This window comes from Dromaius novaehollandiae, chromosome 18, assembly GCF_036370855.1.
Source record: "Dromaius novaehollandiae isolate bDroNov1 chromosome 18, bDroNov1.hap1, whole genome shotgun sequence".
Taxonomy (NCBI): domain Eukaryota; kingdom Metazoa; phylum Chordata; class Aves; order Casuariiformes; family Dromaiidae; genus Dromaius; species Dromaius novaehollandiae.
In genome coordinates this window covers 16,269,177-16,294,574 of record NC_088115.1, presented here as the reverse complement: position 1 = coordinate 16,294,574, position 25,398 = coordinate 16,269,177, and the positions used below count along the sequence as shown (strand labels likewise).

General features: G+C 59.8%; 1 protein-coding gene across 8 annotated transcripts in view; it reads right to left on the bottom strand.

The window, feature by feature from the left end:
* RBFOX3 (RNA binding fox-1 homolog 3) overlaps positions 1–25,398 on the bottom strand; it is a 179,945-nt gene that overhangs the window by 46,838 nt on the left and 107,709 nt on the right. For 7 of the 8 annotated variants that reach the window (XM_064522872.1, XM_064522870.1, XM_064522869.1 and 4 more), the window contains one exon: positions 22,251–22,297. In XM_064522872.1, the coding sequence (XP_064378942.1) occupies positions 22,251–22,297 (47 nt within the window). Of the gene's footprint in view, positions 1–22,250; positions 22,298–22,511; positions 22,632–25,398 lie in introns of those variants that run through there. The other variant, XM_064522877.1, reaches the window with a different exon arrangement.

Genomic DNA, 25,398 nt, shown 5'->3' with positions numbered 1-25,398 from the left:
CTCCTGCCAGCAATCGATGCCGCGCTCGCTGCCTGCCCGGGGCCTGTGCACGTCACCGGCGTCCGTCGGCACCGCAACGCCAGCGCCAGCCCTGCAGCGAGCGTCACTGCTCCGTGCGGGCGCGGGGCTGCGGAAAAGGCGCGGGCAGGAGCGCGCGGCCGGGAGGGCTCCTGCCTCGGCTGCTCGTCCGGCAGCACGTGCTCAGCGCTGGGAAAGGACGTTTCCCGGCGTGCAGCTGCCCCGCCGGCCCTTTGCAGGCTGCACGCAGGGACGCCCTGCGCACGCTTGCAAGTGGAGCAAGGAAAGAGGAGCCAAGCTGGCTGCCCGCTGCGATCCCCCCGTGCTTCAGCAGCACCCGAGTTCACCACCGAATGCGTTTACCGGCCCGTAGGTAGCCAGGCTCGGTCATCCCCAGCCACACGGCCGCACTTGTCCCGCGGTAGCAGCATTTCCCACCCCCACCCCCCCCGTGATCGGATAACGAGGCAGATCCTGCCCGGGAAGCCACCAGCTCGGACCCCAGCACATGCTCTGCTGCCAGCACAGGCCGCCGACCAGCTCCCTCCCGCTAGCCCGAACGGGCACCCCGCTCCCACTCCCCGCTCGGCTCCACGGCGAGACCGACGTCTCGTTATTGCTGCTTCCTTGTGGAAGAGGATGAGACCGGCGCTGGCTCCAGGAGGGATTGCTGCGGGGAGCTTATTCACACCAAGCAAAAGGAGACAGACTCTCCTTTACAGCAACAATCGCTGCACATAAACCCCAGCCGCCGCAAACGCCAGGCCACAACCCCGGGGGCTTCCGAGCTTCGCGCCACGCCACGACCCACCGCCCAGCCACGTCACCCGCCGAGGCTTCCCTGCTGCCGCGAGAGCCCTGCCACTTTCCGTGGCATCCCACCAGGGAGGTCTCGCGGCACGGCAGAAAGAGCTGCTTTTGCAGCATCCCACCAAGAACGGAGGACGAGCCCATCCTCCGAGAGCCGGACACACGCGGACCGGCTTCGCCTCGCACAGCTGCCCGTGCTCGCATGGACCTGCATCTGCATCCCCTGCAGAGCCGGTGCCCCCGCGCCGGGCTGGGGCTCCCGCGCTGCTGGGTGCTTGCCGCTGCGCCGTGGGGCAAACCCTTCCCTGCGCCAGCGCGGGAATTCCTGGCTGCGACCCAAAACTCCTATTAACAAATCAAACTGCAAAAACCAACAGAAGCAGCCAGGAGATTTCCCTCCATCGTCTGCTAATTTATAGGGTTACTGGTGTCAGCAGCTTAAAAGAAGCAAAATTCCATCAAAGAGCCACGGAAACTCTACGCCGTGCTTTAAAACAATCACAAATGTTCATCTGAAAAGACTGCTCGGGATATAATTCCTTGATGTTTAATTATTAATATTCCAGGCAAACTAGTCAAATTCTACCGAAGAGAAGGAGAAGCGATCAGAGTTAAAAATTAGCTGAAGTAGTGCCATAAATCATCCTGGGGAGCATTTTGCAGAGGTCTCGGCGGAGCTGCTTGTGCTGGGAAGGGAGAGGGGCACGTGCAGTCCGGGAACTCGGAAGCAGGGCAGGGAAACCGGCTGCACCTTCTCCCGAGATGTGAAAAGGCTACGGAGCGTTTTCCAAAGCGCAGTAGGTTTCGGCTCCCTGGACGGACAGGAGAGGGCACAGCGGCTCACCCAGCGCCTTAATCCATCACAGGACGCGGCTGCACCTCTGACCTCCTCCTCCTCAGCGGGACGGCAGCCCCGCTCGGTCCGCACGCCGGCTCCCCGTCGATACGAGCTCTCGCGCTGATCGATGCGCCTCGATGCCGGAGCGGCTCCTCGCACCGCGGGCGTTTCGACGGCCCGTAGCACCCGCGGCCCTTCCAGGCCCGAGGAGACCCGCGCACGCGACCAGCTCCCTGTGTCGCTCTGCACCGCGGTGCTGGGGACCGGCGACGCTGCACCCCGCGGCCTTGCGCCAATGCACACCGGATTGTCACGCTGCCAAACCCACCTTAGTCCCAACCCTCCCACGATCCGGACAAGGCTCCCGTCTTCCCTCCCTGCTTTAACCCCCGGTCCCGCGGCCACACGCCGCCCTAGCAGCAGGGAGGCCCAACGGAGGGAGGCTCTTGCACCCGTCCATTGCACCGTGTCTTGCATGTCCATTTTATCAAATCCATTTTATCAAAAACAGATATCTAACATTCCTGCTATCGCTGGTCAACCTGCCTTCTCCTGAGCCACCCTCTGCCCCACAGCAGCTCCTCTGCCACCAGGGGCCCCGCGGGCACCTCCGGGCAAACCGAGCATCCAGCCCTCGCGGCTGCAGCCGGCACGGCACGCCGGGCTGGGGCGACTTCTGGGTTAAAGTCCACGCATTTCTACTTTTTTCCAGCTTCCAATTTCCTTTCCAATGCGCTTTCCAAAATCCCTCCAAATCCTCTCAGCACAGCACTGAGGGAAAAACCAAAGCCATCTCTGTCGAGGCAACCTCCAGGCTCTCACCGGGTTCGTGGGCTCCGCAGACCGGGGCCTCCCAGCTCCCCCTCCCCGGACCACCCACCTCACCTGCTCTCCCTCCCCGCCTTTCCCCTCTCTGCTGCTCTACTTATCCATGAGAAAAGGAAGAAAAGCCAAGGTTTTTTGCTGCTTCATCTTGATTCAGTCGGTTTTATATCTCACAAATGCATATGCAGATTTCCCTGCTTCTTTATTTGTTCATTAAGACTTCAATAAAAATGTTATAAAAATGTCCTTTTTTTGTTGTTAATTGCAATTTCTGTTTTAATATGCGAGTTGCGCCGGCTCTCCTCGGAGACTCCCCGAGCCTCTCTGTAAATAATGCAGCCGCCTCCGCCCGCCGCGCGCTGCCTGCTGCGTATTTACACAGCTATCAAAGCGCAAACGAGGGTGGTAGCGGCGAGGCCTCCTCGAGACGGGCTCCCCCACCGCTGCCCCCAGCTCGGGCGCGGGAACACGACCACAGCCGAGACCGACGGGGGTCCGGCCCGGGAGAGCGGGGCAGGACCCCGAGCCCCGGCGTCGCAGCCAGCACCGGGACATCCCCGGAGGAACGAGTCCTCCCGCGGCAGCTTTGGGTTTCCAGCGCCAGGACAGCGAGCGCCCGCGCTGCTGGAAGATGCTCTGGGCACCAGGGCAGGGATCAGGCCAGGAGCAAACTCCGCCGCAGCGCTAACACCCAGCTAGCGAGGACCAAGGACGTTTCCCACGTCCCAGGGACGCCGCTTCCGGAGGTCTCTGTTGTGCTTCCAAGGGTCCAACCCGCCCGCGGTAACGCTGTTAGAGCCGCCGGGACCACAGCGGGGATGCAGGGGCCCATCCATCTCGCTATAGGCTTTAGGGGTCGCGGTGCCCCGTTAAGCGACTGCCCGACCCTGTAAAAGACCCTATTACCACTTAACTGCATCTTTGTGCAACGCAAGTCATCGCACTCTGATGCTTCCCACACCGAGTGCCTGCCTCGGGCGGAACTTTTGAGGGAAGTTTTAGTGAAAACGGTTCAAACGTTTCTGAGAACAAGGCTGTGGAAAAACACCGTTTTGACACATTCGAGCGCTCTACAACCACAACGCCGAGAAACCTTAACGCCTTCCTGCGGGGCCCGGCGCGGAGAGGGAGCGCTGGGGGCCGGGGTCTCCCCCCGTGCCGCGTCCCAGAGCCCCGTGCAGAGGGCTCGGACACGGCTGCCGCCAGCTGCACGCTCAAAATCCCCGAATGCACCAGGAAAAAAAACATTACAAACCCTAAACTGCTGAGAGAACCATGCTGCCTGGCAGGGCAAGTCCAGCCCTTGCACCTCTCACCCCTGCTCAGCCCCGTCCTCTCCTTTCCCTCCCTCTCGATGTATTTACGCGTGAGCCCGAGGCGGCAGAGCCCGCGGGGCCGGGGCCGGTGACACGCCATTTGCGCTTAGGTAACACAAGTGCCCCTTAATGGGAACCTGTGAAAACCCAGTGAAAGAAGAAGGGGCACAGCCATCAAACACAGCAAAACGAAGCTGTTAGAGAATCAAACTCATTAAATGGCTGTGATAACACTTTATTTTAATGGTACATTTAATTCATACTTGATTCCAGTGGAGTGCCGACAGAAGCCCCTGTGGCATCCGCGGGAGCGGCAGATAAATGGATCCTGCTTAGTGCTGAGACAACGAGCACCCGACAACTCCGGCACAATCGCACATGAAAAATGCGTGAACGGAAAATATATCCTGTGACGTGTATCGCTGGCATATTTGATAACACATCCTCGAGAAATAAAGTTGAAGGGACGGATAGATCTTCTCTGCCCTGACAGCGGGGACTCGCGGGTACGCTCAGGAGTCTGCCTACAACTTCCACCTGGTTTTGTGCCTGCAAAATCCACCGAGTGCGGGAAGAGCCGGATAATCAGTGACATGAAAAGACGACGAGCTGGAACTGACAATAGCGGCTCGGCAGCGCAGCGGCCTCGCTGCAGAGAGGAGCCGTCACCGGCAGTCAGCAGCAGTAACTAGCTGCGGTGGAAACTCCAACTTCTGAAGTAGGAAAAAAAAAAAAACCCCTCATGCCAGTGCTGCTGCAACAGCAAAAAAGAGCTCAGGAGCAAAATGAACCCAGAAATTACCTTGGCATAACTACCTTTTACAGTCTACCAGTCAGCAGTAAAATCAACTTTCTGGTTGCTAATTCTGGTTGATTGAACTCCATAAAGCTTAAGATTTCTTTATGCCATCATTTTTCACCCTAAAAAATTCAAGAAAACGTTGGGCTCTCGTGGCAAATGCCTGTTCTGGAAGCAAGCTGCTCTGGTTTATTATATTGTTCTGGTACCGCATCACAATCCATCAAAGTCGGAGTCCCCAGAGCAAGAGAAATCAAAACATCATGAATAAAGTGCAACTTTAAAACTCCGGTAGTCTGACAGCGTTAGACTAAGCCACCTAACGCGCAGCGCTGTATCGATGCTTTCCTCTAATAAAGTCGATGCTGGCCGAGCTTCACTGCCTACAGCGCATTTGCTCAATTAGAGGAGAACAAATAAGGCAACAAGCCAAGATGGTAGCGGTGAACACGGCGCAAAGCTCGCAGGGCTGCTGCGCCCAAGCCACGGGGAGCTGCGCTTCCCGCTTCGCACGTGCTCCCTCCCATCCCACCTCTCCCCGCTCTGCCCTCGACCCTCCTGCTCCCGGGTCCGCGAGATGGGGCGCAACGCGGGCGGGGGGGGGGGGGGGCACAAGGCAGCACTGCTCCCGCAGCCCCCGCCGGACATCCCGGCTCCTCGAACGGGGCCGCCGCTCCCCCTCGCGTGCCTCCGAGGGCCATCCCGCTCCGAGGGCCATCCCGCTCCGAGGGCTCGCTCGGCTCCCTCCGAGCGGACGGACCGCTGCGATCCCCCCAAACGCCTCCGGCGGGCGGAAGGCACCCTCGCTGCTGGAGGCAGCCGGGCTTCCTGCCCTCACGCGGTGCTCCTGCCTCTCGGCTGCCGCTTCCGAAGGCGGAACAGCCCTTGCCTGGGAATTTGCCGGCTATGGCTAAACGGCTCAGGGGCGCAAGAGGCTGATGCTTTTGCACCTCTTCTAGTGCACAGAAAGAGCCTGTCCAGAACCAGGTGCAGCGGGAAAGCCCTAGTGAACGCAGACGACAGGAAAGAGCAATTAGCAGATGAATATCTGATTGACCCACGAAGCCCTGGGGACACCGCCAGGCAGGACTCCCGCCTCGAGGGCGAGGAAAGGCTCTGCAGCCTCTCCGACAGCCCGGGAGCCCCAGGCTGCAGCGGGCCGAGCGCCTTGCCCGGATCTGCTGCTCGGAGGCGCAGGCCGCGCTCGAGGGGTGCTGCACCTAGGGAAAGGCAGGCGCGGGCACGACTGCATGTGCGACCTGCTCGTCCCTCCAGCACCCACCCGGGCCAGCCAGGCGCTGTGGGGCACCGAGCCCCCCCCAGCCCCGGCAAACCGGAGCCTCCCCGCGGCTCTGCCACTTCCCGCAGCGGACGGATGCGCCGTGCTCCCGGTGCTCCCATCCGCCCACCGCTGTCTGCCCGGGTCCGAGCCCTTCCCGACGGAGAGCTGCCCGTGCCGAGAGGGGAACGTGGAGCCGGGAGCTGCAGGAAGCCCGGGGGCAGGAGAGCTCAGCGCGGGCAGGGAAGGAGCCGGCTCGCGTCTGCACCCCATCCTGCGCTGCCCCTGCTCCGTGGCACCTTGGCACCGTCCGCGAACGTGCTGCAGCTCCTCCGGCCTGGGGCGACAGGGCAGAGCCGCTGCCCGGTGCCATCGAGGGCCCATCAGTGCAGAGGGAGCACCAGAACTAAAAAGCTCCCTGCACGGCCAAGCCCGGCGCCTTTCAGAGCGGCGCTGCTCTGGTCTGGCAGTAGGAGAGCTGGGCTGTAACAGAACATCTCCCCATGGCTCCATCTAGTCTGAGAAGAATTAGATCAGAGCAGCCGTAATCCCCCGATGCCAAGAGCTCCCGGCATCGGCACCGGGAGCGGGGAAGGGCAGGGGCGCAGCGAGCAGGCAGGGCACGCGGGCGGCTTCGCTCACGGCCAGGAGCCTGGAGACCTTTCCGCGCTGCCGGCACACGGGGCGCCGCGAGAGCTGGCTGGCTTTCCGTGGAGCTCCGAGCGTGCCCAGGCAGAGGGAAGGACTAGGCTCAGCTCCGCTGGCACCTCCACCCCGATCCGGCGTGCCCTGGCTGCAGCCCGGCTGCGCTGAGCGGGGCAGGACCGGCCCCGCTGCAGCCCCCGGACCGGCGGCAGCTCTGCAGCATCCTCAAGCCCAAACTCTTCCCCTGCGACTCTCCTCCGCCGGGCTCCCACCGCCGCACGCGGCTCGGGACGGCAGCGCCCAGACCTCCCGGATTTCCTCCTAACCCCCTTTCTCGCTGCTAGACCTTTCTCCGCTTCTCCCTGAAGAGGCGCATAGGCATTTTTTTTCCCTGCACATTTTAAAACTCTGTCACATCCCACTGAGCTCCTTCTCTCACCACCAGCTCTAAATCCATAACCCCGATGGTGGGATTTCTCTCCCGCCGCCTCCCCCCGCTGCGCGGCGGGGATGGATTACGGCACCTCGGCGCGGCAACGGCGATAATCCTCTGCTCTACCAACAGCAAGGCGCCAGGCCGGGAGCTCGCGGGGACCCTGACGGCCAGCGCTGCACGGCCCCGTCTCCCGGCACCGGGTGAGGCTCCGTCTAACCGGAGGGTGCCTGCACCCGGCGTGAGCTCGCTCGCGGCCACTGCACCAAAGCCACCCGTCCTTCCAGACGGCCGCACCAGAGGTTCGCTCCCCTGCTAGCAAACGGGCTCAGCTGAGCTGCGCGTGGCCTCCGCGTCCCGTCCCTGCCACCGCCTGCCGGGTTGCCCTGTCCCGGAGGAGCCTGCGAGGAGGCAGGATCGGGGGGGGGGGGGGGGGGGGGGGGGGGGGGACGCGCTGCTCCGGGGCCGGCTGAGCTGCGCTGCCGACAGCGAGGGGCAGCAAAGCGTCGTGCAGGCAGGTTTGGGCAGGGTTTTCCCTTAGAGCTGAGGCCCTGCAGCTCTTCTCTGCTGAGCGTTCGCACCCGGGATTGCCCCCAAGGTCTGGGCATCAGCGTCGGTTGGGGTTAATGCACCGAAGCAGCAGGTACTTCGGGCTGTTAACCCCCCCAGGAGACCCAGGCTGGTACGGCGAGGGGACAGTCCTGGGGCAAGGTGACCGAGTGCACGCAGGGCTCCTTCTGCTTCCCCAGTGCATTGCATTAATGCAATCGGCTAAAGCAGATAAAACATGAGTCAAACTCAGTGCTAAACCAGTAATGTTTGCTACGACAGAGAGGAGGTAGCAGCGATCTATGCAGGTCTCTTCCCGTGTCTTCTCAGCTCACGGCTCCCAGACCTTCCCCACAACCCCTTTGCGCTCCCGGGATCTCGCCCGCTCGTGCTCCCTCTATTCCTCTTCCCTTCTACCTCCCCTTCCCGACATCTCTCGGCTCCTCCGTCCTGTGAAGTCCCCCCCTGCCTAGCCAGACCCTATTGCTGGGAACAAGAAGGGCACCAGTACAGCAGAAGGATTTAATTGCATGTCAAAATTAAATCTCTTTTGATGAAGAACAATTCAACTACGGCTCTGCCTAATCAAATTAACAAAGTCTTTTTTGATTTTCAATTATCTTCTTCACTGGAACACTTTATCCGGCGCTCCTGCAATACAGCTGACAAGCCCCGACTGACAATGAAGGTGCACGCTGCACGTCAGCGAGGCACGGTGACCCCCAGCCTTCCTCCACCCGCCTCCCGTTTCGGGGACCAGGGAAACGGCCGGAGCAAACGTGCAAGGTTCAGTAACCACAGCAGCCCCTCTGCAGCGGCACAGCACCGGCCGGCCCTACGGAGCAAAGGGTGCCGGTGCCAGGCCCCCGCCGCCTCGGGAAGCGGCTGCACCCGCCACGGGGAGCTGGATGTGCTCCTCGCATCGGGGTGCCTCCGCAACGGGCCCGGTGGAAGGGCCGGGCCAGGCCAGGACCATCCCTGCCTGGGAGCTGCTCCCGCCCACGGCACCCGGACTAGCACTGGTTTTGCACCCTCCTGGGGGGTGGGAGGAGCTGGCAGCCCGCAACACCCTCGCCGCAGCCCCCAACCACGGCTGCCGCTCCGCAGCCCCAGCTGCACCGGACCCGCTGCAGCCCTGTGCTCGCGGCGCAGACGCCTCCCGCTCGGCGTTTCGGGAAGGACCCGGCCCCGGGCGGCAGCAGCCCCGAGCTGCCACGGATCTCACGGGAGCGCAGCAGCACCAGGCTGCCGAAGCCCGTATCCACTGCTGGCCAGTTATCCGTCAGGCATCACGCTTAAATCGCTTAAGGAAGAGAACTGACTGGTGTGAAAACGTTAATGGAGAGGCTGGTGCATCCGCTGCGGGGCACAGAGAGCCGGCCTGGCCCTGGCGGGGGATGCAGCAGGCCCCAGTCTCTAACAGAAATACCAGCTACCCGATGGAGACGGAGCTCCCTGCGCTCACGACAGGCTCGCGGGGACCTGCCGGGGATGAGGACCAGGGCACCCCCAGCCCAGGGACCCGGGGGACGCCCCTCGCTGCCGGCTCACCTGAGCATCCCACCCACGCCGCTGGCTCACCTGAGCATCCCACCCACGCCAGCCCAGCTCGCTGCCCACGCCATGGGCCCTGGAGGAGCTCAGAGCTCCCTGCAGCTGGAAAGAGACATTAAGCTCTGATGGCAGGACAAAACGCATTAAAAGATGCTAATTTAATTAAAAGAACACAACAATGGCTAAATTAGCAAGTGAAGGAGAACACCTATCCATAACAAGGGCAGGAATACAACAGCAGAGGGATGTAGCACATCCCCAGCAGCACGTCCCCAGGCTGCTGCGGCATTTTGGGAGGATGGCCGGGGGTGCAGAGGTCCTCCTCCCCTCCCGTCCAGCTGCAGATGCCCGGTGCAAGCAGGTGAGCGCACAACGTATTTCCCCTAGATCACCCTCCAGCCTTCACTCTGCCACCAGCATGCTGGGAAACCTGAAGCAATTCCTCCCCCTCTAGCACAGTTTCCCTCCCAAACACAGGCTACAGCATTTGATCCTACTGCAAATAAAAATCCACTCCCTGCCCCAGAGACCTTGCACTTTCCACCGCATTTAAACAGCAACTAACCACAGATCTGCCTTCTTCCAGCAATACCAGTATCTGCCTTCCCCCAGCGGCACTGGGAAGAACAGGGCACGCGTGCGTCTCCCTCCTGCTGCCGACAGCGCAGGGGAGGGAGGGAGGGAGGGAAGGAGGGATGGAGACCCTCCCGCGGTGGCTGCTGGCCAGCCCCTAACAAGTTTCACTTGCAGATTCCTAGACCCGAGCTCCATCCTGCAGTGGTTGCATATGTCTGAGGACAGCTTTATTGCCTTTTCGCTTTATTAAGCTGTTTTCAATGGAAACCATCTTAATTTGTATTGATCTCCAGTTTACCGCTGCCCCTTCCTGCAGGCTCGGAGTCAGCAGCTGCCCCAGCATCTCCTCTGCTGCCTCCAGCGCACCGCTATCCCACGCACCGAATAAAAATAGGCACAGGTGATTTAAGCTGTTTGGGAAGTTCTGTATGTGCCTGCTGCTCCCGCAGGGGATTTACTGCTGCGCTCCAGCACACGCTCGAGGAGGGGGGGCTTTGCCATGGGTTTATTTATTCCGGCGGCGTTCGGCGCCGAACCTCGGCTGCCTGTGCTGCAGCACGCTCTAGCGGCAAGAGCTCCTCGGCAGAGCCCCGCGAGCGCGGCAACGGGCCCCCTTCGCCACGAGGCTGGGTGCCACGCGGGGTGCGGGTGGTCCGTCCCAGAAAGCCCAACAGCAAGCACCGTCCCCAAAAGGGCTCCAAGCTCGCGGCTGCAGGCAACGCCGCAGAAAAGCAGCCCAGTTGCAGCGACTGCCGGCTGCAGAGGCCTGCACGAGGCCACGCACGGCATCGCGCTCCGACGACCCTTCGGATGCTCCTTACCATCGCTCTGGCTCTGCCCTGGCTGGGTGCAGGAGCCCGGGCACCCAGCAGACCCCGGGCCACGCACAGGGCCACACACGGGCTGCAGCTGCCGTCCGCTGGCAACCCGGCCCCACGGAGGGAGAGCCGCCACCGCCGCCTGCAAAGCCCCCGTGCCGCCGGTCCCCTCCCGGTCGCAGCCTCCGGGCCCTTCCTCCACACAAACCAGCCTCCCCATCCTCTTCCCGGTGCAAAGCGCTCTGCCTATCCCGGGGGGTCTCAGCACACAGAACTGAAGCCCGTCGCCATCCCCTGCCCAAGGCCCCAGCGCTTTGCGGGTACGGCGTTTGGCGATGGGATACTCCAACATGCGTGCAGCTCCCTGCGCCCCATGTCCTTCCCCTTTTATAGGAAAGCCATAATTCGGAAGAACATGCACACCATTGCATCCCAGCTCAACACGCACAGTGCCAGCTGCCTTCTGCAATAGGAGCACAGCGAGACTCGGCATGAGCACGCTTACAGGGCTCGTAGCGGGTTGTATTCATGGGCCCGGAGAGTGGACAGATTTGGAGCAAACACCTGCCAAATCCCCGAGCACAGCTGGTCCCAAGCAGCGCGCTCCGGCTGCCCTGGCACAGGGGAGCTGCAAGAAACCCCCTTGCAAACTCCCAGGGCGAAGGAGAAAGGGGCCGGGAAGCCCAGGGAAGGGGCCTGCGGACCACGCTCCCCTTTCGAGAGCAGCTGGACTCGCCTTCTGCATCCCTGGACTAAGCTCACCTCGGCTCTGCCTGAGCCAGGCCTGAGCGGGCTCCCTGCTGCCCTGGCTCACGCAGAGATCCCCAGGCTTCAGGAGAGGCTGGAGATGGCCAGGACCCTGCTGCTTACCCTTGGGCGACCTGCACGGCTGTGCCAGGCGTCACGGCCTCATCCCTCGTCCTCCTGCCGCTGCCAGGCACGGCAGCAAGCGCGCCGAGGGGCTGGAGAGGCGCGTGGAGGCTGCTCCTCCAGAACAGGGGTTGCTTCCAAAAAGAATATTTGATTCCTGATTTATGGATAAAGGGACCAGCTCCCATTCCCAGGTCTCTCCACTTCCACTCCCTTTTGTGCGTTTTCCAAAGAGGGGTTGATCACATCCTGGCAGATGCTGGGAGCAGACGCCTAATGGAGGCCATCTGCCACATTTCACAGGGAAAATTATTCAAACTCACTAGGACTTTAATTTAATCAGCTGGCACTGAAGTGGGCACTGGGCTTTCATGTGAGCAGGTGTGAGCACAAATCGGCAAAGGCAAAGGAAAGCATTTCATCTCCATTCACTGAACCCACAAAACAGGAGCTAATGTGCACTGTGCAACCAACACGCTCACCGACACTTCCCACCAGGGTAAAGGCAGAACTCCTGAAACGTCTCGAGCACTTTGCTACCGAGGAGCATTTCCACTGGAAGAGCTCGGGCACCAACCCCCCCAGCATTCAGGAACTGCAACACGTAGAGAAGATGCATTGCAGATGACATGGGACCAGATGGGGTGGTGGTTACAAGTGGAACGAGTCTGCTGGCCTCAGTTTTGTGCACATTCATCCACATCAGTGTCCCTGCAGACCTGGGAAGGCTCTGCCTTCGGTTAGCGGCAAACCGCTCAAAGCGCAAACAGCGGGAGGGACGAGTCCCCGGGGAACGGCCAGGATCGAGGGGGAGCCCAGCTCCGGGCAGCCCTGGGTGCTGTGCACAGAGTACAGCACACCTCCCCGGGCCTTTCCTGCCCCTGACAACTGTCACACCCTCATTCCCCCAAATACTTCCCATATGCGAAGTGACAGATCAATTTACTGCAAGGAAGAGGGGAACATGTCAGCCTGGCGCTTGCAAAATGGGACGGTGAGAAAGGTGCCGTCTGTGCAGCATGCTCAGAAATTTCTGCTTCATCTGAATGTAAGGAAACTTCCCCCAGCTCAATGGCTCTCAGCTCAGACACTCCTGGTGCACATGGTTACCCTCAAAAATAGATAAAAATGTGTCTGTCAGAGAAAGGAGGCTAATACAGCAAGAACTCTGCTCAAGGGAAGCTGCACAGAGCGATCTGGTACCCATCCGAGTGTGTGCGCGTCCCCCCACGACCTCCATCACAGGCCACGGCTCACGTGCAGCAGCTCCTATCGCTGCCGCTCCACGGGCTTCCCAGGGCCAAAACTCATGACGTGGATTAAGAGGTGAAAAGGCTCAGGTGCACCGTGGCACAGCAGGGGAGGCGGGAACTGAGGTATCACCACTGTCCTGGAAAGGGTTCGTTACAGTCCTCATTTGCCCACAGGAAGCAGAACCCACCTGCACTGCAGAGAAGGTCGAAATCCCCAGCAGCCCCTGCCGATCTGACCCAGAGGAAAACTTCCTCCTGACCCCAAAGCCAGGGGCTTGCTAAACCCGAGCTGGTGAATACGACGCGCCATGCGAATATAACACCGTTTACCGTATTCTCTCCCTAAACATAGCTCATCTTGTTTTCCCCTCAGCGTTAGAGCACGTCCAGCCTCAACAGCCAAAGCCGGCTTCATCCAGCGGCAGCAAATTGTGACCTTCCCAGCACAGACACTGAGCAAGCTCCGTGGCTAGGAAGTACCCGCGTCCCCGCCGTGCCGGGCTTTATAGCTCCGTCACTTAATATGCAGCTAACACTCCCAGGCACCGGCTTCTGTAATATCATCCCCCCCTTCCTTCTACTAACTTTCATTGCCACTACAACTGGTATATTATTATTGACATATGACATGAGTTAGTCTCCCTTGTCTGCATTTTAAATCAGTTACCCAGAAGCCTGGTACCAGACATATTTCAACCCTCCAAGCAACCTGAATCAGTGCAACTCAGGGGATCGGGCAGTCAGCTATGAAAGTGCCTCGCTCAGAGTTTTACACCCTCCAGAAAGCAGAGATTTTTCACTCCGACCATAAGTTCCCGCAACAGTCGGGGTGTGCTGATGAAGGACTCAGCCCAGCTTTCTGCACAGGAGCCAAGCAGTGCAGAGGCAACCCATACGGGAGGGATCAGAAGGAGCAGCGCTACCACATGCAGGGTTCCAGCTCTCCCGATGCACATGGCACTGCAGGCATTTCCTCCTGTTATGTGTAGGAAGTCGCACGCAGATCTAGCGGTTAAAACGCAAGCCAGAGACCCCCTGTCTCGGGCAATCCCACCTTTCCCTTGCAGCGCGTCACTGCATGCCCTTCGTCCTTTGCCACCACGGCTGCTGACAACACAAAACTGCTTGCTCTAGGACGTGGTGCCAGCACTGAGCTTACCCTGAGCTCCTGGCCCTGCAGGGGAGGTGCCATGCCTGGGGAGAGGCACGAGTGACCGGAGCCCATCTCATCTCTTCCGCACACCCAGCCCAGGGCAGCGGGAAGGAGCAAACACGTTTTCCTCATCCTTGGGGCCACCCAAGAGACCTCACTCACCTGCCTGCCTGGGGCCTTTCCCAAAGACCAGAGCCCAGCTCAGCTGGAAAACCCATGGAGCTGCAGTGAAATCGGGCAGCGAGGGAGACAGGGAGGGAACAGGGATAACTTGGCAGCTGCTCACATTTAGTTTGCACCTTCTTTGCCAGTGTGGAAGGAAACAAACGACCTGTGAAGGGAATGGAACGCAGTGATTCATTACCCCTGATGTGTGATGATGGCTTAATTATTTTTCTAACTGGGGAGAGACGCTTTCTGACAGCAGGTGCAAATTAATTCTCCACTGTTTTAAGGAGTGATCGGCCCAGGACAAGCAGAAAACTGGAAAACCTAATTAAATCGGGAGCTGGGTGGAATAAATGGAGTGGGGAGTTTGTTTGCACGGTGCTGATGGATATTAACGATCGCTGGTGAAGGCACCAGGGCTCCCAGCAGAAGAGTGGAGCTGTCTTTGGGTCTTCATGCATCCAGCCAGGCTCTGACAATTTGGGGCAGGAGGTGTTGTGATGGTTACAGTACGTGCTACTACTGTGCACAGACAGGAAGCCAGGGCTCTCCCTAGGGAAAAACATCTACAGCTCTGCGTGTGTTGAGCAGAGAAGGAAGGTGTTAACAGGCTGCCAGCCAGATGTGCAAGCTCCAGGAATCCCCCGAGCCGTTCCTGGGCTCTGCTGAGGGCTGAGGCCCCCGAAGGGCAACAGGAAAATGCCATCCAATTACGGGGAGCTCTCAGCAGATGCCCTGTGCCACAGGCAGCAGGATTGGGCAAAAAATCTGTCCCACTTTCATGCAACCAGAGCAGAGACAGATTAAACAGGGTGATCTCTGGAGAAGCCAGTGTCTGGCCTCCAAATCTCCAGCCCCAAGGCTTCTAGAAATAACAGAAGGGTTAATGAGGCTCTTCCCACCCTAGCCCCAGTGGTGCCTCGTTTCACCTCTGCAGAGCAGCACCCACGCACGCTCCGAATGCCTGTCCTGGTCCTCCTGCAAAGGAGCAGGAAAACAACCAACACCTGAAGGGTTTTGCCACGGGGGGGAGCAGCCCAAGACTGACTTGGAATATCGTTAGCTCAGTAATCAGGAAGGAAAGAGTTTATGTTGAACAGTTGCTATAGAAACAGTATTTATACTTTCCTGACGCTCCAGCTTTCCTGAAGCTCCAGCTCTTTCCGCCTGGATCCCGTGACCCCAGTGTGGCCACTTGTCCAGTCCTGCTGGCTCCTCTCATCACCTCCGACACGACACACTCGCTTTTCACTGCCCGGCTGGCTACAACCCCTTGCACCGGCCGGAGGGGTCCAGCACACCCCTTCCCTGCGCCCGCGCTCCCTCCAGCCCTCCTGGGAGCTTGCACAGTTCAGCACTTGCCCAGCGACCTCGCCGGTGGCCTTCCAGGGCCTCGGCAGAGCCCAGCTGGCAGCTGCACCTCAGCGCTGTACCAGCAGCATCCGGGAGCATCTCCGGGACTTTGCAGGGGAAAACACAAGCGGTACACGTTTCCAGTGTTTTTATCCAGCTCCCCAGAAGCAGACCTTCTGGAGAGCTGGGGCAGGATTTGGGGAGACGTGTCGCCTGCGCCTGGCACCCGAGGCATCGCACATGCTGGGCTGCCCGAGGCCTGGGCAGAGAGGCTGCAACACCTCGTCGCTAACATGGACAGAGAGCAACTCCTAAAGCACCGAGCTAGCGTTCAGCTTGGTCGCAGACACAACTGTGGGACAGCTCTGGAGGACACTTTCCCCTCTGTGGCTCTGGACCAGCGTTAGTCCTTGTTTTAGGTGGGCCACACCTCGGCCATCCCAGGGCTGGAAATGGTGACTGGCGCCTGCCTCGGCTAGCACAAGTGCTCAGCGGACCTTAAAGCCAGGGAGAAAACTCAGACCTCAACATTTGCAGAGTTGCTTCAAAGTCAGGCAAGCCGGCAGGAGAGGAGACCGCTATTCTCAGCGCAGGCACCGGTCTCTGCGGCAATGGGAGAGGAGACCGGTTATCCGGCAGGGAGAGCCGATGCCAGGCTCGGCTGATGCAAGGCTGGGAACGGGGGATCACGAGGAGGTTAAGCAGGTGCCCTGCTGCCCCGGCTCTTCCTCCCTCCCAGGGAGGCTTCTGCCAAACGCACTTGCTCCTGCACTCGGTGACACCAGTCCGGCAGAGGATGCTCAGCCAGCGGAGCCCGAGGGCGGACAGCCGGCCCGGCAGCTCCCTGCCCCACGCGGGGACTCCCGTTCCTCCCGGCACAGCCCTGCCGAGTTACCCTGGTCCTCCCCAGCTCCAGACCGCTGGCAACGCTGGGAAGAAGAGCCCTAATTACTTTTTGTTTTTCTGTTTCTCCCTTCATTAAATCCCTTCTTCATCCCTAATAGTTTGGGATTATATAAAGGTTAATATGTTTCAGGTTCCACACAAGTACAGCTAATTAACAAACAGTCCCCTCAATTCCCTTTAATGCCTACACATGTAATGTGATCGCTGCAATTACCTGCTTCCCAAAGCCATTACAAACCCCAGAAAATTAGCTGGAACAGGTGATAAAAACCTCCTTTTATTGGTTCATAAAAGGAGCTGATCTCAGGGCAGCAGCTCTTCACCCACCACCCTGGAGCGAGCCTTGCAGCTGGAAGGGCCACCACCCTTCCTCAGACAGCCCGGCCTTAATCACCAATTTGTTCCCTGCTCTGAAAGAGCAATCAGAAATGCCATTAACTGAAACTCTGAGCTTTACCTCCTCGTGTGTGGTTTAGGCCCAGACTCGCTGCTTGAGACCACTTCGCTTAGTAAGAGGCAATCCTGCCTTCTAACCGTAAAAATAAGCCTGCAATCAAAGCAGAACCAACACGGACGTTCGGGGTACCCCAGAGGAGCCAGCAAGGGATGTATGCTCGGTTCTCGGCTTCTCCCCCCATTAAATCCCTTCTTCATCCCTAATAAACCTCCCTGAACAAGGGCGTTCCTGACGGACATCCTCACGGACTTGGCTGCGCAGAGCAAAAGCAGAACCGATAACCAGCGCTGGCCCAGGTTCCCCGGGGCTGGCACGTCTGCCACGGCCTTGAAGAGCCGAGCTATCATTTCTAAGGACACAGATGTCAAAAGCACCTGGGGACAGGCACAGAAAAGGGTTAGAACCATTCAACGATTACCTCCTGCCAGAGAAAAAACAGGAGAGCCCTTATCTGCATCTCCATCCTTCCAGAGAAAGAGCATCCCCAGGCAGATTTCAAGAGGGGCTATAGAAAAACCTCATTCGACCTCATTTAACCCAGGCCAGAGCTCTTTGCCCGGGGAGCTGAGCTATTCCTGCAACAATTGAAACAGCTCGCGGTTAAACTACTTCGGTCTGTTGTAGGAAGCCACAGAGGGAGAGACCCAGTGCCAAGGAATGCGATGAGCTCTCAGAAAATTGCTCCGTTGGTCTATTAGCCCTTGTTAAAAACCTGTACCTATCAGGCAAGTTTCAATTTCCAGCTTCTGGATCTTGTTACGCCTGTGCCTGCCAGATTAAAGAGCTCTCTAATAATCAGTTTCTCCTCTGCTCCATTATTTATACTGCAACGATAACACACAGATCCTCTCAGAAGTAGGTGATGCTAAAGCGTCGGAGATCCGGATCAGGCACGGGATTTCTCCATCCGCGCGCGTGTCGCCCTGCCCGGAGCACGGCCCAGCCCCGGGGGAGTGGGGCAGCAGGGGACGAGGTCCCACCCCGCTGAGCACCGCGGCCGGGCGCACGCCCCAAAGCCGTTTGGTTTAAAGCGAATAAAAGCCGCCAGAAAACACGAGAGCTCCCTCTTGCACGGCACCGCGGGCCGGCAGGACGCAGCCCTCCTCCCTGCGCAGGGTCCGGATGCGACACCATCCTACCAGCGCAGAGCGGGCTGCCTCGCCCCGGGCACCCGGGGCTGCAAATCCAGCTGCGAGCCCCTTCGGAAGATCAGCACGCCCCCAGGCTTCTCCGGAGCGGGCGGCTCCCGCTGCTCCATCCCCGGGATTCGCACTCGGCAGCCTCCGCAAGCGAACCGCGCGGTGATCTGTGCTGCACGGCAGAGCCAAGCAGCTGCCCGCGCGGAGGCTCAGCGTCACCGGGCTCGCGCCAGCCTGCAGGGTCGCAGCTCAGCTCCCGAGGGCAGCTATAAACCTGGGAGTCTTGGGCTCGTCTTTAGCAGACGTTTATCTGCATCGCGCAGCCCCAGCGGGACCGTCGGAGCTGCGCATCAGCCCCGGCCGGGCCGGCACCGGGCACCGCGGCCTCATCCACCAGCCCTCAGCTCCTCGGCACCTTCCCCGCGTGCCCAGAGCACCCTCCAGCGAGGGACCTTCCCCGCAAGAGCGTCTCATAAATGTAAATTGGGAACAGCCTCACAGCACAGGAGGAAAATCACTGTAAACAAAATCGCTGTTGCTGTGGAAACCATTAAAAATAGATTCCCCACGCTCCCCCTTTTGTGCCGGGTATTATACAGCTGGGTTCCTTCATTCCACATTATTATTACTTTTTAATTATGAATAATTTCCTCCCTTCTATAGGAAGATGGAGTAAAAAACAGAACTTTCCAAACGAAGGGCCTTTAGGATATATTTCAATATGCAAATGAAGGCAAACACGCATTCTGTAGTGTTTATGCCACAGGGTAAAAGCTTTCTGCATTAACCCTTCCCGTGCCACATTTCCCATTTTCTCCCCTTTTCTGCAGCCGGGAAAGTCAGTGGTGGTTCCTGATCCCAGAAAGTTGTCTCAGGAATGACATTGAAGGGCAGCACGTGGCTGTTCACAGTAACGTCTCACTCCAGCAGAGAGGCCGAGACGAGATCGATCACGCATGCTCCCTCCAGCCCTCGCTCCTGCCTGCCCGGAGACCCCAGACACCAGGTGACAGCGACGCTCTTTGCGGCGGGGGCCAGGTTTGCCTTCACATCAATACTCCTTCATGCTCAGAGCGTTGAGAGCAGCACAGCTCTTGCGGCAGCTTCAGCGCCTCATCCCCTTGTGCTGGGCAACCCACAGACGCAGGACGAACATCGCAGATGAGAAAAGAGGGGCCACCCCGGGAAGGGGTGCAACTGGTCTCCACCTCACCAAGCAATAACAGAAATCCCATTTAATAGCAGGTCCAGAAGCATCAGCTTCAGCCCCGTGTTAATGCAGCCATTTGTAGCCATTTCCCATTTCCCCTCCTTTCCAACACAGGATTCGGACTCTGAGCAGAGATCAGGCAAATATTTGAGAGCATTTGGAGACCTGGGAACATGGTCCCGTTCCAGAGTCTGACTCATCCTCCGTTTGCAGCCCTGCTCGTCAGGAGAGGATGCTCCTCAATCAGGACCGGTGACCAAGGACGCCGTCGGCCGCCCGCGCGGTGCCAGATGCCAGCCGAGGTCCTGGCAGCGACGCGCGCGCGGGGCAGCTCCTGCCAGGAGCAGCGAGCTCCCGGCCCCGTCTCGCCTGGCGCGGGTGGAAGGTTCCCCGAGCAGCCTGGCCCCAGCCCACGGCCACCGCGCCGCTAGGTCGGCACGAGCTTCCCGCTGCCACCGAGGACCAGATGGACGGCACCGGGAACCGCGTCAACGCACGCTGGGCAAACGTCCGGCCCGCTCTGCCGGCAACGCGCTGCGGTGAGCTGGACGCGCAGGCGAGTCCTCGCGGCGCCCGGGCCCCCAACGGTGGGCTGCAGGACAGACACCTGTCCACGCGTCCACGGGGACCCGGGTCGGGATTAGCAACAGACCCTGCGAGGGGCCACCGAAGTCACAGCCGACGCACCAGTTTGTGCGGAGCAAGTCACATCGCCCCAATGCGGTTTCGCTCTCCCGGAGGAGAGCTGGGTCTGTTGATAGAGGAAACACAGCTTGTTTTGACTTTAGGAAAGCTTTTGCTGCTCCATCACATGACACTCATGAATAAAGCACAGAAGCATGGTCTAGCCAAAAGCATCACCGTGTGGGCACAAAGCTGGCTGGAAAACCATGATCAGATCTGTCTCCCAGGGTGCCAGAGACTCCGCTATATTCTCATAAGTGAGCACACAAAGTTTTCTTAAAATTTGCAGCTGACACCAAACCAGAACTGGGGAACGGCCCGGAGGGGAGAGGGAGAAGGCTGTTCTGCTCCAGACAGGGACAAGAGGCTGCACCGCCGAGGAGGGGGATGCCTGGTGAAGGGCAGCCTCCCCAGCAGACGAGGAGGAGGAGGAAGATGTACCGCGGAACCCCAGACGAAAAGGAGCAAGCACCGATATGCTGTTTTGGAAAACAGCAAGCACCATACCGAGAGGCCAGAAGAAAGCATCACCTGCGAGACCTGCAGAGCAGCTCTCCTGCCCATCACCGGCTGCCCTTTGGCTGCAGGGCCGAGTGCAGCTTTAGAGCTGCAGCTCAGGAGACCTGAGCCTCTCTCGAAGGAGACCAGCAAGAGCAAATGGGGGCACAGAAATCACAGCTTACCAGAAACACTGAACAGACAGGGACGGATTAGTCTAAATAAGAGAATTTGGGATGGAAAAAGAGAGCAAGAGGCCTAAGTAGGGTGCAGCAAGAGAGGCACGCGAGCCTGAAACCTCTCTGGGAACCAACTCTCAGCCAGAGTTAGTTTCCAACAGAGGCTTCTAGGGTGCCCCGAGAGCAAAATCCTCATGAGAGCCTGGGGTATCTCCCACCTCTTACCTGGTGTTTGAGGGAGATTGCAGCATGCCTCTCTCTCTTAGAAATCCCAAAGAAAACAAGATTCCTTCTCTATAACTGCAACCTCTGTTGATTCCCATTTCCAAGTTCTTTAGTGCTCCGTTTCTCCTACTGCAACCTAGATGTTAGCCAGCCCCAACCAAGCCAGTGTATAAACACTGAGCATTATTACTTATTACAGCTCAAAGCTAGACGGACCATTAAACCCGGTTAGCACAGCGCCCGAGCAACACAGGCCAGCGAGCACCATGCGACGATACCACGTTCATTCAAGCTACGGCGCCTCTGTTAGACAGATATCCGGGCTTGATCCAGAGATGTCAAGTGATGGAGAATCCCCACAGGCTTAGGCTGCTCCAGTGGTTAATTACCTTCCCTGTTAAAAATGTGCACTTCGTTTCTAGTCAGAATTTGTCTAGCTCGAGCTCTCTCTGCCGGGATCTTGTCATGCCTTTTCCCCTGCTAAATTAAAGAGCTCCGCGCTTGCAGAAGTCTCTTGATCACAGCCTTAAACTACCCATATTGCAAAGTCATCTCTCAAACTTCTCTTGGATAAAGAGTTCCTACTTAGGTTACGCCTCTCACCGTAAAGCAGATTTTCCAGCTCTTGAATCATTTTTGTAGCTCCTTCCCGAGCACTTTCCATTTCAACACTGTTTTTCAAGCAGGGATGACAAGACTGGTCCCAGCACCCAGACCACGCCACGCGCACAGGGAGCTACCTGCGCCTTGCGGATGCTCCTCACTCGCCCCGCGAGCTCGACGCGCGGCCGCGGGAAGCGTTTCGGCAGCGACCGGCGGGTTTCGACCCCGGCTATAACCGCAGCGACGCAGGTAACGGGTTTTCCGCGTCCCGCCCGGGCTGCTAGCGGGGAAGACACCGGCGAGGAGCATCCGCCGCCTCCCCAGCCCACGCGCCTGTCAGCGCCGCTTTCCAAGTGGGAAGCTCCCGAAACACCTCTTCCCAGCCAGCGCCTCGTGCGTGGGCCAGGGACAGATGAAGCAGTTGTCGCCCCAGCTATGGTTCCCCCGGGCTCGGCACGCCCGAACCGCAGGCTCGTTCCTGCCGCTGCAGGCGGGGAGGAGACAGCCCCCCCCCCCCCCCCCGAGGGGGCAGAGGCACGGGGCGGGCGGCGGGGGGAGAAAAGCTCCAAAAGCCTTAAAAACGCTGCTGGGAGCTTGCCTTAGGGAGGCCTCGGCAGCAGCGAGGGAGCGACCCGGGACGCTGGGAGGTTTCCGGCACGGCGCGCCAGGGGGTTCGGTGTTCGGATCCGCACGGGTGCCACGAGGGGAGGCAGCTCCCGCCAGCCCCCCGCGGGTCCTGCCCCGCTCCCGGGTGCCCCCCGCGATGCTGCACCCCTGCACCCAGCTCCGCGCCGCCCCCGAGCCCCCTCCGACCCGGGGCACCCCGCGTCACGAGCGCGGAGCCCCGCTGCAGAGCCGGCTGCACGTCTGCACGGCGAGAAGCAGCCCGCGAGCAGCTGATGCCCACCGACGGGAGGACGTTCGGTTCGAAAGCAGGCTGCTAAGGGAAAACTTCAGCACGCTGACCCGAACGGCGATCCCACAAACCGGCTGCACGCAGGGGCAGAGTCTCGGTAACACACTTGTAAAGCAAAATAACGCAAGGGGAGGCGAGAGAGCAGGGGGGAACAGCCGGCCACGGGGAATACTCACGGGTCGCCGGGCTCCGGTCAGCGAATCCACGCCGGTCAGACCTGCCGCTTGAAAGAGAGAGAGCAGAGGTTTGCGCTGGGAAGGCAGGGATGCAGGACGCCCAGAAATCCTCCCCGGCTCCAGGGCGCCGGGAACAAAGGCCGGCAGCTCCGGCACGGCAGGAGCAGCCGGGGAAGGCACAACTTTCCGCGCTCTCGGTCACAGGAGGTCCTGCTCCAGCCACAACCGCATCCTTATTTAATTCGCAGCAATTACACTCACATTCTGCTAGACAAATAGATTTTACAAGCCCTCAGTTAAATGTGGATAATTACGGCTGCCTGCATTGGGGACAGCCCTGCCCAGGCTCAGGAGGAAGAATCACATCCCGACTCCTCTAATGCTGTAAATTAGCAAGGAACGTCCCAACGGCAGCAGAGTAATTACCAGCATTTCCCCCCCTCCGTGGGCTGCTGCTCTCGCTCCCCCTCCGCCCGCATCTTCCTCCCTCTCAGTGTGTGTGTGTGTTTTCAGGCATATGCTGCTGTTAATGGGGCTTCTGTCACTTCATCTGCTGGCAGAGATTATTTTATCTTGGGAACCCTCTTTCAGTGTCAGAGCACAGACTTTCGACTCTAAATCATCAACAGGGGAACACAGGTGTGGGGGAACAAAAAATGGAAACGTCAGGTTTTTTGGAAGGTAGCTGTCGTGCTCGGCAGCGCCCGTGACGAGGGCTCCGGCAGCGACAGGCAGGACGAGCCCCGCGGACCCCCGCACACCCACGGCACACGCCGGGGCAGGACGAGCCCTGCGGACCCCCCGCACACGCCGGGGCAGCAGCCCTGCACGCGGGGAGGTGGCACGAGCGCTGCCCCGGGCACTCGATGAAAGCCGAGGAGGACATTTGCTCCCAGGCTGGCGCAGGGCAGCTGATGCAGAACAGGCTCAGGAGGAGCCTCCTGCCTCCCGGGGAGGAGGGGACGGGCTCCCACCTCACTGGGACACCGTGCACCATCTGTGCAAGGGGCCAAAGCCAAACTCCACTTAACAGGTTGGGAAACAGAGGCACAAAGCAGGAAAGCCAAAACAGACATTAAGCCGCCAAAACGAGCAAGAAAACCTCTCCGCAAGCCCACCAACCTTTTCCAGCTCCCCTCCATGCTGCTTCATCCCCAGCTGGGTCACAAACCAGCCCTGCAGACAACACTCACTGCTGCTGTGCTTGGAGGGAGGGTTATAGGGCGGGGGGGCAGCCCCAGCCCTCGTTCCTGCAACCGCGCACAGCTGTGCCCGGCGGAGGGGCAGCCCGGCTGCGGCGGGGGCTCTCCGGGCTGCCCCGGGAGCGCGAAGCCCCTTCCGAAGGCTGCCGGCAACGCGGTGCAGTCGCGAGACCCCGGAGCGCGTCGCGCCCCGCCTGCGGCTGCCGCAGCAGGATAAAGATAAATAAGAGAAACAGAATGAAATCGCCGCATTTTTCAAGATGATCTGTCAAAGTAAAACCATGCAATCTAGCTTCATTAGGCCCCGCTGTCCCGGCGATGACTCTGTTGTCAAATAGCAGGTAGAGCGATCCCTCACCAGCCCCCCATCCGTCTCCCCCCCCCCAGGCACCAGCTGCGCGGGAGCGACCGGAGGCAGCACCTGAGCCCCCACGGTGCCGGCACTGCACCGAGGTGCCAGCGGCACGGCACGGCACGGCACGGCACGGCACGGCACGGCACTGACGCACGGGGCCGCGCGGGGCCTGCAGTGATTCACTGGTGTCTCACCCAGGTGAAACCAGGACCTTTCCAACGCCCAGACGTTCCCCGCTGGAGCTGATGCCCGAGGCCGCACCACCGGCAGCCCCCGGCCCGCGGGGACGCCGACGAGCAGGGCTGCAGGGGACGGGGCCGCTGCCCCTCCACGGCTTGTCAGACCCCGCCAGGACTCGGGTGTTTGCTAAGATATGTGAGAGCCTCGGTGACTGCACGAGTGGGGTTTGGACCGGGGGGGGCCTGGGGGAGCACGTCGCACTTCATTAAAACAATTAGCTGAACAGATGCAGGCAGAGGACAGCAGAGGAGCGCAGCAGAGCAGCGCTGCCCTCGTTAAGCTCCAGCACGGGCTGCCTGAGCCCCGCGTGCGAGATTCGACCTGACGTCGTGACGACGGTCTGCTGTGCACACGCGTGTTCGCCGAGCCTGCACGGTGCGCGCCCTTAACGCACACAACGCGCGTCCTTGCAGGCGGTTTACACTCTGCTACTCATCCGCTCCATGAAGCCGGGAATACTTTAGGTTCTGCGGACAAAATGGACAAGAATCTGGCACAAAGTGTTCGCGGCAGCACGGCAAAGCCACAGACCACAGGGCGCAGCAAGCAGGCTCAGAGCCGTGCTGCAGCTCCCAGCCCGGCAGGTCCCTGCCCGCTGCGGGCACGAGGAGGCATCTCCTGCGCGGCCACCGCCTCCGTCGCTCAGCCACCGCGTGCGGCTGCTGCCTCCCGCGCCCGCGGCCAAGGCGGGATGCCGCGGCCCTGCCCGCGCTGCCGGTCCCAGCTGGCATACGGAGGCTCCGTCAGGCTCCTGCCAGGGAAAGCTCATGCTCTTCGCCGCCACTGAGAAACTTCTGTGTTCCTTAAATACCATCTTCCCCTGGGCGACTTTGCATGCAAGTCTTGGGAATTGCTGGAGCATTAAGCTGACATGTAGGTCAGAGCAAGAAATAGCTCGGTGCCTCCAGGAAAAAGGGTTTTCCTTTCTTATCCCACTGCCTCCTCCAGAAGCGAGACACCCAGTCTAGGAAGCAGCACTTAACGGGGTTGACCATTTCGAGCCTAGCATGAAGCACAGTGTGGGGTTGAGCGCTGGATTAAAACAATTTCTGAGATTTGACCTAGAGACAAATTACCGTTTCCAGGGTCCTCCTGGCTCTCTGTGTTCCCCAGAGCACCACATCTGCAGGAAAAAGCACTTGGAAGGTTAATGCAGCGGGGGAGCCAGGCGGGACACGGACTGCCTGGACATCACAACTGCACTGCCTGGGCCAGGGCAGGCACGGAGCGCCTCACCGTATTTTATACCGCAGAAGCTATGTCTGAGAACAGACGATGCCGCGTGGAAGACGTGGCCTGGCCGTAGGCGTCTGCGACCCAGGTAGCAAATAGCTTCCTCACCTCAGCATCT